This window comes from Arachis ipaensis, chromosome B08 (assembly GCF_000816755.2).
Source record: "Arachis ipaensis cultivar K30076 chromosome B08, Araip1.1, whole genome shotgun sequence".
Classification (NCBI taxonomy): Eukaryota; Viridiplantae; Streptophyta; class Magnoliopsida; order Fabales; family Fabaceae; genus Arachis; species Arachis ipaensis.
Genome location: NC_029792.2, coordinates 109,815,261 through 109,827,157, shown reverse-complemented (window position 1 = coordinate 109,827,157; position 11,897 = coordinate 109,815,261). Strand labels below are relative to the sequence as shown.

Sequence of the window (11,897 nt, the reverse complement as noted above, 5' to 3'; positions counted from 1 at the left end):
GACTTCACATGATCATCAACCTACAAAAAACATAAAATAACAAAAAAATAGAAATTTAACATAGATAATTAAAGATTGGGTTGCCTCCCAACAAGCGCTTCTTTAATGTCAATAGCTTGACAGTGGGCTCTCATGGAGCCTCACAGATGTTTAGAGCAATGTTGGAACCTCCCAACACCAAACTTTAGAGTTTGAATGTGGGGGTTCAACACCAAACTTAAAGTTTGGTTGTGGCCTCCCAACACCCAACTTAGAGTTTGACTGTGGGGGCTCTGTTTGTCTCTGTATTGAGAGAAGCTGTTCATGCTTCCTCTCCATGGTTACAGAGGGATATCCTTGAGCTTTAAACACAAGGGAGTCTTCATTCACTTGAATGATCAATTCTCCTCTGTCAACATCAATTATAGCTTTTGCTATGGCTAGGAAAGGTCTGCCAAGGATGATGGATTCATCCATACACTTCTCAGTCTCTAGGATTATGAAATCAGCAGGGATGTAGTGGCCTTCAACCTTTACCAAGACATCCTCTACAAGTCCATAAGCCTGTTTCTTTGAATTGTCTGCCATCTCCAGTGAGATTCTTGCAGCTTGTACCTCAATGATCCCTAGCTTCTCCATTATAGAGAGAGGCATGAGGTTTATGCTTGACCCTAGGTCACACAGAGCCTTCTCAAAGGTCATGGTGCTTATGGTACAAGGTATTGAGAACTTTCCAGGATCTTGTCTCTTCAGAGGTAATTTTTTTCTAGTCAAGTCATCCAGTTCTTTAGTGAGCAATGGAGGTTCATTCTCCCAAGTCTCATTAACAAATAACTTGGCGTTTAGCTTTATGATTGCTCCAAGGTACTTAGCAACTTGCTCTTCAGTAACATCTTCATCCTCTTCAGAGGAAGAATACTCATCAAAGCTCATGAATGGCAAAAGTAAATTCAATGGAATCTCTATGGTCTCAGAATGAGCTTCAGATTCCCATGGTTCCTCATTAGGGAACTCCATGGAGGTCAGTGGGCGTCCATTGAGGTCTTCCTCAGTGGAAATCACTGCCTCTTCCTCCTCTCCATGTTCGGCCATGTGAGATGTGGTTATGGCCTTGCACTCTCTTTTTGGATTCTCTTCTGTATTGCTTGGGAGAGTGCTAGGAGGGAGTTTAGTAATTTTCTTACTCAACTGACCCAATTGTGCCTCCAAATTTCTAATGGAGAACCTTGTTTCAGTCATGAAACTTTAAGTAGTTTTGATTAGATCAGAGACAATGGTTGCTAAGTCAAAGTGGTCTTGTTTAGAATTCTCTATCTGTTGCTGAGAAGATGATGGAAAAGGCTTGCTATTGCTAAACCTGTTTCTTCCACCATTGTTGTTGTTGAAACCTTGTTGAGGTCTCTGTTGATCCTTCCATGAGAGATTTGGATGATTTCTCCATGAAGGATTATAGGTGTTTCCATAGGATTCTCCCATGTAATTCACCTCTTCCATTGCTGGGTTCTCAGGATCATAAGCTTCTTCTTCAAGGGAAGCTTCCTTAGTACTGCCTGTTGCTGCTTGCATTTCAGACAGACTCTGAGAAATCATATTGACTTGTTGGGTCAATATTTTATTCTGAGCCAATATGGCATTCAGAGTATCAATCTCAAGAACTCCCTTCTTCTGAGTTGTCCCATTATTCACAGGATTCCTTTCAGAAGTGTACATGAATTGGTTATTTGCAACCATTTCAATGAGTTCTTGAGCTTCTACAGGCGTCTTCTTCAGATGAAGAGATCCTCCAGCAGAGTTATCCAATGACATCTTGGACAGTTCAGACAGACCATCATAGAAGATACCTATGATGCTCCATTCTGAAAGCATGTCAGAAGGACACCTTCTGATCAATTGATTATATCTTTCCCAAGCTTCATAGAGGAATTCACCATCCTTCTGCCTGAAGGTTTGGACTTCCACTCTAAGCTTACTCAATTTTTGAGGTGGAAAGAACTTTGCCAAGAAGGCATTGACTAGCTTTTCCCAAGAGTTCAGGCTTTCTTTGGGTTGTGAATCCAACCATGTCCTAGCTCTGTCTCTTACAGCAAAAGGGAAGAGCATAAGTCTGTAGACCTCAGAATCAACCCCATTGGTCTTGACAGTGTCACAGATTTGCAAGAATTCAGCTAAGAACTGATGAGGATCTTCCAATGGAAGTCCATGAAACTTGCAATTCTGTTGCATTAGAGAAACTAATTGAGGCTTAAGCTCAAAGTTGTTTGCTCCAATGGTAGGGATTGAGATGCTTCTCCCATAGAAGTCGGGAGTAGGTGCAGTAAAGTCACCAAGCACCTTCCTTGCATCGTTGGCATTATTGTTGTTTTCGGCTGCCATGGCTTCTTCTTGTTTGAAAAGCTCTGTTAGGTCCTCTACAGAGAGTTGTACTTTAGCTTCTCTTAGCTTTCGCTTCAAGGTCCTTTCAGATTCAGGATCAGCCTCAACAAGAATGCTTTTGTCCTTGCTCCTGCTCATATGAAAGAGAAGAGAACAAGAAAGTATGGAATCCTCTATGTTACAGTATAGAGATTTCTTGAAGTGTCAGAGGAAAAGAATAATAGAAGGAGAAGGTAGATAGAAGAGAATTCGAACTTATCAAGAAGGATAGAGTTCGAATTGCACCTTGAGGAGGAGTGTTAGTCCCTTAAATAGAAGGATGTGAGAAGAGGGGAAGAATTTTCGAAATTAAAGTAAACGATTTTTAAAAGAAATTTGAAAATTTGATTGAGATTTTCGAAAATTAAGATTGGGAAAGAAATTAAGTGATTTTGAAAAAGATTTTGAAATTAGAAATTAAAAAGATATCATTGAAAATTAATTTTGAAAAAGATATGATTGAAAAGATATGATTGAGAAGATATGATTGAAAATCAAATTAAAAAAAGAAAGTTTTAAAATCAAAGTTGATTACTTGACTAACAAGAAATTAAAAGATATGATTCTAAAATTTAAAATTTGATCCTTTCTTAATAGGCAAGTAACAACTTGAAATTTTTGAATTAAATTATTAATTGTAGCAAGGGTTTTCAAAAATAGTAATAAATAAAAAAATTGAAAAGAAATTGATTTTGAAAAGATATGATTAAGAAGATATGATTTGAAAAAGATTTGATTTTGAAGAATTATGAAAAATTGAAAAAAAAAATTGAATTAAAAACAAAATCTTCCCTCTTATGTCATCCTGGCGTTAAATGCCCAGTATGGTATCCATTCTGGCGTTTAACGCCCAAAATGCTACCTTTTTGGGCGTTAAACGCCCAGCCAGGTACCCTGGCTGGCGTTTAAACGCCAGTTTTCCTTCTTCACTGGGCGTTTTGAACGCCCAGCTTTTTCTGTGTAATTCCTCTGCTGAATGTTCTGAATCTTCAATTCTCTGTATTATTGACTTGAAAAAACACAATTTTGAACATATTTTTGAATTTTTAATGATGAGAAACAATAAAAAATGCAACTAAGATCAAATAAACAATGCATGCAAGACACCAAACTTAGAAGTTTGTATACTAAGGACTATAACAATTTGAAAATGCATGTAAGAAACAACAAAAGACACAGAATAAGAGAATTTAAAGATCAGAGCTAGGAAATCATCAAGAACAACTTGAAGATCAATGAAGAACATATTACATATATTCGAAAAAATACAAGAAGAAGAAAGACATGCAATTGACACCAAACTTAAAAATTGACAATAAGATACATAAAATATTTTTTATTTTTATGATTTTATAAATTTTTTTGTGATTTTTTGAAAATCATATGGAAAAGAGAATAAAGAGATTCAAAACTTTTAATAAGAATTCCAGGAATCATGCAATGTTAGTCTAAAGCTCCACACCTTAATCTATGGTGTGTAGAAACTCCACCATTCAAAATACATAAGTGAAAATGGTGGTCATTGGCTTCGGCCCCAGAGCGGGAACCAGAATAACCAAGATGAAAATAAAATAGTAAAAGGTCCTATTTATAGAAAACTAGTAGCCTAGGGTTACAGAAATAAGTAATTAATGCAGAAATCTTCTTCCGGGCCCACTTGGTGTGTGCTTGGACTGAGCATTGAAGCTTTCATATGTAGAGACTTTTCTTGGAGTTAAACGCCAGCTTTTGTGCCAGTTTGGGCGTTTAACTCTAGCTTTTGTGCCAGTTCTGGCGTTTTGACGCCAGAATTCTTAAGCTGACTTAGAACGCCGGTTTGGGCCATCAAATCTTGAGCAAAGTATGAACTATTATATATTGCTGGAAAGCCCAGGATGTCTACTTTCCAACGCAATTGAGAGCGGGCCAATTGGGTTTTTGTAGCTCCAGAAAATCCACTTCGAGTGCAGGGAGGTCAGAATCCAACAGCATCTGCAGTCCTTTTTCAGCCTCTGAATCAGATTTTTGCTCAGGTCCCTCAATTTCAGCCAGAAAATACCTGAAATTACAGAAAAATACACAAACTCATAGTAAAGTCCAGAAATGTAATTTTTTAAATAAAAACTAATAAAAATATAATAAAAACTAACTAAAACATACTAAAAACATACTAAAAATAATGCCAAAAAGCGTATAAATTATCCGCTCATCACTTTCTTACCAAATTTTTTATTGGGCTTTGTAGAGCTCGACGCTGCGGTTGCGTGGACGCAAATGGTGCGGCGATCAGAGCTTGGAATAAGAAGATATCTTGGATTGAAATTGGTGTTAGGGTTTGAGCTTCATATTCAACCCCTCCGTTCTTGATTCGGCGTTCCTCATGTAATGAGGATGAAAGGTGGCTGAGTCCTTTTATTTAATGAGTCTTGGGTTGGGCGTTGGGTTGGGCGTTGGGCCCAATACGGGCCCGGTTCGCTCAGTTTGTCCCGTTCGGCTCAATCTTAGACCAAATTCTTTAAAATTGATGTCAAAATTCATATTTTAATTAATTCTACCACATTAAACTCTAAAATTTTATTTTCTAATTTTTTAGATTAATAATTATTTTATTGGCTAATCATTCACCAATTTCTCGGGTTTTACAATAAAAAATTTTCTTTTAAAATTTTTAGTTATGAATAATTTTACACAATTTTTTATAAGTGTTATTTGTTAAATTTTTTGGCAACTCTTATAAAATGTTATATTTTTTATTTAAAAAAGTTGTCTTAAATTTGTTATATTTCAACATTTTGTAAATGTATCTTTAAATATTAAAGACAATCATTTTTATGGATTGCAAAAGATTCTGTTATCTTTACCCTATTTTAAGGCAACCAGTTAAAAATGTTGTTTTTATCTATCTAAGACAACTTTTGTTAAGTATTACTTTAAGTAGGGTTACCTTAGACCAAAAATATTATAGTGAAGACTGTTAAGTCAAAACCAAATTTAACAAAGGTCTAAATATCATCCCAACTTAAAAAATAAAAATTGTATACCTAAATTCATTCCTCTAAAATACCACTAAACTCTAACTAAGCATAACTATTTTTTAACTGCTAACCCAACTTAAAAAAAATTGCATAAACTAATCCCAAGAAGAAGAATGATTAGTGAATATTCTCACTTTTTTGCTCTCAAATTTTGGAAGAATGCCAACTATATAGTGAAGGCTAATTTTCAAAAATGGAATTGTGCACCCTCTCTGTTTATTACTAAAAACACAAATATATAATTAACACAAAAATATAAATTAAATAAGATATACAGCCACCATTATATATTATCACCAAAAATTTGCTACTAACAATCATTTTTGTTGTAGTGGTTCGTTTTGAATCCGTTATTGCAGCATCTCATGTGATCGTTTCTGATTTTACTGCCAACTATAGAATCACAAAATTCAATTAGCCTTGCTCATTCTATATTTGCCATGTGTACTGTCTTTATTCTTTGATTGTCCTTTCTTATTATTTTACCATGGTTTGTTTCAAATCGTTTCTTTTCCTTCATGTCACATATTTTGCAATGATGTGCTCATTCTTTCTTTCTTTTGCTTCAAGTAGCAGCTTTGGAGTGTTTACTTGTTAAAATTATAGTTTAATTTTTAAAATATTTAAGATTTAAAATTTTTTATTTTTAATTTTACAACAATAATAAAAAAGATTAACTAATATTAATTAATATAAGTTCCCTCGACTTATTCCTATACTTTTTAATGTAAATGTGTTTGTTTATCTACTTGTTGAAGTTCATTTATTTCTGAATCACAACCAAACACAAAACTTATAACTAATATCAGATATGAAATATACATAAGCCAAAGGTTGCAAGGTTACAAATAATGTCTCCGTTTTAGCTTAGCATTCCAATCTGCGTTACCGCGAGGATGTCACATCATATATACATCAACATCATTCTATATCTATAGGCTGGTACCACTTCATACAATGACGATTGTATTTTTATGATCTATCTCCATTCATTATATTAAAATAATAAGGCAAATTACTCCCTTCAACCGTTGAAAAATAGTAATAGACTGATGCATCGAATGTGATTAGTATCACATAGAAATAATTTTTTAAAATAAAAATTAATAAATCTCTAATCATTTTTAAAAATAGAATTAATAAATTTCCAAAATAATTATTTTAATGGATAAAGACCTACTAAACAAATAATTAACTTAAGTTGATTGAGTCAGTTGACTTATCCACTTAAATAAGTATTAAAATTTAAAATTCGTCTTGTGCATACAATAATTCATTAAGATTTAAGGTTACTTATACTTTTTCAATTTATTAACCAATAGTGATAAATTTTTAAATAGAGTTCAAATTTACTATGAATTAGTATTTAATCTACGGAGTAAAAAAAATCATGAGACACCCAAAAAATATGCTAAACAAATCAAGTCCTTCAAATATAATTTTTCTTTATTTTTTTTTTCTTTTCTACAGATACATTTGACATTTGTAACATTCTTTTATGTAGCTTTGTCACTAACATAATCTTCCGTACGTAACTCTAGTACTTCACACAATTCACATCTCCAAAATTGAATAATTCTTTGATTTGAACTAACGACCCATGGTTTGATAATCACTTAAGTTACTTTAATTTGCAGGTGCTATGAAACACTTGGGTTCGGTGTTTCTTATCATAAGCCTTGTTGAGAAGAACCACACAGTCAAGATGGTGACGGAACTTGGGATTGATGAGGTTGGGAACCACTTTGAAAGATGACGTCATGCTGACACGTATTATTATTGGTAATCCTCTTCCAGAATCTAACATATCCTGCATGCTTCTTCCTGCACCATACATGGGCTTGTTCTTCGTTCCCAATTGTAATGCGAAGATTGTTAATCCACTCTCCGCATAGAGTTCTGGTCCCTGCATGCAATGTATTATATTGTTAGATGTTATTCGAATCACTTTTGCATAAAGTTTAGTTAAATTCATTCTCATAGATAAAGTTTAGTTCGTCAATTTGTGTGTATAGATTCTAGATAATTAATATAAATTATATATATTAATTCCTGTATGCATGTATATATGCATAAACTAATGAACATCAAAAAAGAAAAATGCATAAACTAATAAAATGTCGAAAATTTCATATATTGATCAGATGCCCTGTTGGTAAAAATTTATTGTTCTTCTAAATTTTTTTTACTATTCTTTAGTGTAAATCTCAAAATAAGAATGTTTATGGCTCTATGGATCCATTTGGAAACTTTAAAAATAATTTTTTTTAACTTTTGACGTATGAAAAATAGTAGTATTAATGTCTAATGCAATTTTTAAAACCAAATTGTATCTTTTTAAAAAATTTTTTAGGAGTTTATAGAGAAGTTAAAAAAATTACTTTTCTCAATAATACTACTATTTTTTATCACATTTCTATAAAATAAACACTTTTAGAACTAAAAATTCAAATACAAAATAACTTATTTATAAACTATTTTTAATATAGTTATTTATTGTTTAAGTTATCTTTTCAAAAGTAATTTAATTAAGCTGTTTATTCAAATTAGACTTATTTTCCAGTGTCTTTATCTTAATATCATATCTCATCCTATATTTTGTTAGAAATTAAACCTTTTAGGAAAATTTAAAAATCACTTTTATTAAAATTTGGCCAGTACTTAACCATCAAAAGAAAAATAAATAATCCTACACCATTAGATGTCATCTCACACCATTAAAAATATTGATTATAGGTAATTAACGGCTACACATTACAAATTCTGTTGGCCCTTAGCACTCCTCAACTCTTTATATCATGGATTTTATTTCAAAAAACTTTAATTTATTAGTTTCCTACACATGGGAGATTCATTTCCAAGGCTACTCTTAGTCTTAAGTAGCCAATAATTAAGTACAAAGGGGACGGATAAGGCAGAGTAATCTCTAATCAGTTAATCACTATTTACAAAGCATGCATCAACCTAATGATATTAAAATGACTTATATTATATGTATGCTCATGAGTATTATAAAGCTCATACGTGTACATTGAGTCCTAACTATACTTACACGAGAGGACGCAAAGGGTAAGATAGAAAACTTCATGTCCATGATTGGAGGAAGAATGTGGAGACGAAAGAACCTGGATTTATTCTCTATGATTAAATTCATGGAACAATTGCAGTTCAGGATCTTTGTTGTCACTCCAGTCCTATCCACTCCTTCCGTTAGCTTAAACTCTGGAATCTTTGCGATCTTCAAGTACAGTCAATCAAAGCAAGCAAATTAAATAAATAAATCAATAATGTATTTTACTACGAATTCAATTTAATCAAGAATATCATCTTTTATCTGAAAATTAGTCAAGAATAATTTTTTAATAACATAAGCAAAATGAACTAATTGACTAAAAAAGAACGAAAGTTCATGATATGATAGGGTCAACAAAGATTAAGTTCTAAATTAGATCTTTTAATCTTAAAATTTTGATATTATGTGATGATATATATTATTTTTTTAAAAAAATACACATAAGTTTGAAATACATAAATGATTATATCTTTAATATTTAGGACATTTTTTTTTTGTAATGCAAATTTTGCTATTTTTTTAATTTTTTTAAACTTTAATTCGAGCATTCATGAACAATAAACTTTATGCTTGTCACTCTAACAACCAGCAATTTAGTTTTAAAAAGTAAAAACCAATGATTATAAGTAGATTAATTATTTAGTGGAGTTAATACTAAGATAAGTTGAATAAACTTAATATTATTGTACCCAATAATAATCATTGTATGCTATGTATTAATAAAGATGTTAAAATTGTATATTATTTGTTTATTGTTTGTGATGAGTATTTTTGGTAGGTGTGATATTTATGGGCTCGTAATGATCGTGATGCTAGACATCCATGGATATTTTCAAATATTATAAAGGAACATTTGAGAGTTTGGATAACTATAGCAATGAGAAAGGAAGACTGGCCCAAGAGATGGTTGATTTTTTTTTTTTCGTCTAAAGTAGGGATACCCGCAGGAATTACCTAGGATAAAGAAGCTAACAGGGATCCACAAAATTTGTACGGGGACGAATAAATGGGGACGAGGATGGAAATTGAAGTACTCGCCCCACAAAATTTACAGAAATTCCCGCGAAAGAAAATTTATTTAAATGTCGTCTTTATATTATATAAGTAACTCTAATTTATTTTATTTTAGTTTATATATTGAAAATTTTATCTTTATATTATTATGTTAAATTTATGTTTAAATTATATTTGATTTGACATATTTGATTGAATTATATAAGATTTTATTATAGTTGTGTTAATTTTTTTAAAAAAATTAAAATTTAATAATATCAAATTATTCATGGATATTTACAGGTATACGTTTCTTCTGTGAAAAAAATAAACAAAAATCCGTGACAGAAATAGAACGAAAATGGAGGACATTTTACTAAATGTGAACGAAGGCGAGAGAGGAGTCTCTGCTCTCGTGAAGACCTATTGCGATTCCTAATTTAGAGTATTTAGTTAGAAAAAAAATCAAAAAAAAAATTTAAAATAAAGTATCAAGTGTTGTAGAAACCGTTGCCATATCCATGAAAATTGTAACGAATGGAGTTGTATTGATTCTAGAATCAAAAATGACTAAAAAATTAGAGTTATAATTTATTTTTTATTTTTTTATACTCCACTTTATTATATTAAATTCTTTTTATTCAAAAGAAAAGAATATTCTTAATCTAGAATGATTTTATTTAATTTAACATTTATAATTTTATGCATATAAACCTAAAATTATATATTTAGATTTAATATTATAGATTTATCTCTGCAATAATTAATAAATACAAACAAAGCAGGTCAAAAATAGTTAGCAAGTTATAGCTATACTTTTGCTTTTCAAACTTTAGCTCCCAAACATTGTTGATTAATTATCACTCTTAATTAATACAAAGAGAGAGTACGCAAATAATTCTCAAACACATTCATAATTAAGAACATAACTAATGATCTGATAATATTATACATAAGATAAAAGAAAATAAAGTAAATGGGCAAAACCATGAAAAACAGCAGAGAGTATTGTATAAGATACCTCAAGGGAGACGTTGGGCGAAGGAGGTTTTGTAGCAATATAGAACACAAGCAATGCAACTCCCAAACTCACCAAAACCCTCCAACTCATCTGCAACGAAATCCACGCCCATGAATCCGAGTTCTTATAAGAAAAGTACCTCTCCCACCCTCCTTTCTTCTTCATCGCCCCATCATAATACTCATGGTAAAACAACCCTCTCTCTTCCTCTTCCTCCTCCTCGTCCTCGTGGCCGCCGGGGCCATCTATAATAACCAACCGGTTAACGTCCCCGGTGGCGACCGTGTCGTGGCTACTATCATAAGACACTTTCTTGTGGTGCAAGAAAGAATGGCTGGATCCTCTGGAGGAGTAGCGACAGAGGGCGAACCGGCCTGCCGGGTCGTATTCGTTTGTTGGGTTGGTTTCGGACCGGATTGGAGAGTGAAAGGTCGATTCGGCATCGTTTTGAGTGGAGGGACTCTGGACATAGTATCCGCAAGGGTATGTTTGGTATATTAGTGAGTCATGGTTGTGGTCTTCTACAACATTGTTGTTGTGATGATGGATTCTACTATTTTTGGAGGACATGATCGATGTTGTTTAGGTGTGACTGTGATTGTGAGTGTGAGTGTAATCTTAAGGAGAGAAGGAATTTTCTGACATGGAGAAAGGTAGCTTTGGAGATGGGTGGGTTTTAAATTCAATAAAGATGAGGAGGACTATGAATTATGCTGAGGGGTCATAAAGTTGAAGGCATTTTGCGATCCAAAAGAAGAAAAGAAAATGAAAAGTTGACGGCATTTAATTTGTTTGCTAGTGATATTTTTGTCTTTAAATTAAGACATTTGAGAGTTTGGAAATATTTGGTAATCAAAGAAAATTAATAAAAAATAGTTATAATTTATCTTATTTAGCATTCATTAATTGTTGTGATAATTAATTAATATTAAATAAGACAAGTTTTGATTTTTTTTTTTTTATCTACCTAGCATTACCAGAGAGAAGTTATACGAATTTTAAGGTGAAGGAAATTGATAAAGTGGGGGAAATACAATTAATGAATGACCATAGTCCATAGTTGAGTTATGAGTGCCTAAAAATTTATATACAAATTTGGTTGTATAAATATTAAATAACCTTTTTTTAGACACAAAAAAAAAAAAAACCTTTTTTTAATGGTTAAATGTCCATTTCAACCGTAGATCAAATTTAAATGTGCGAAAAAAAAAAATTATAATTTAGGTAGGGACCACCATCTTTCCAAGCTAAGTATTGTAAGATGTGTATCAGGAGAATATTAGAAGAATAATACCTTTAATGATAAAAAATAAAGAATTTTTAGTGTTGATTCAATTGTAAGAAAAAATTAAATAAATTAGTATTGTTAAGATAAAAAAAAATTTAATTAGATATCAGCAATATA

At 31.9% G+C, this 11,897-nt stretch overlaps 1 protein-coding gene across 1 annotated transcript; it reads right to left on the bottom strand.

Moving 5' to 3' along the window:
* Positions 6,813 to 11,267, bottom strand: LOC107612085. Its single transcript, XM_016313914.2, has 3 exons — positions 10,493 to 11,267; positions 8,458 to 8,643; positions 6,813 to 7,311 (listed from the first exon to the last, which is right to left on the bottom strand). Exons 1-3 carry the CDS (start codon positions 11,060 to 11,062, stop codon positions 7,027 to 7,029), a joined length of 1,041 nt encoding a protein of 346 aa, XP_016169400.1. The 5' UTR covers positions 11,063 to 11,267; the 3' UTR covers positions 6,813 to 7,026.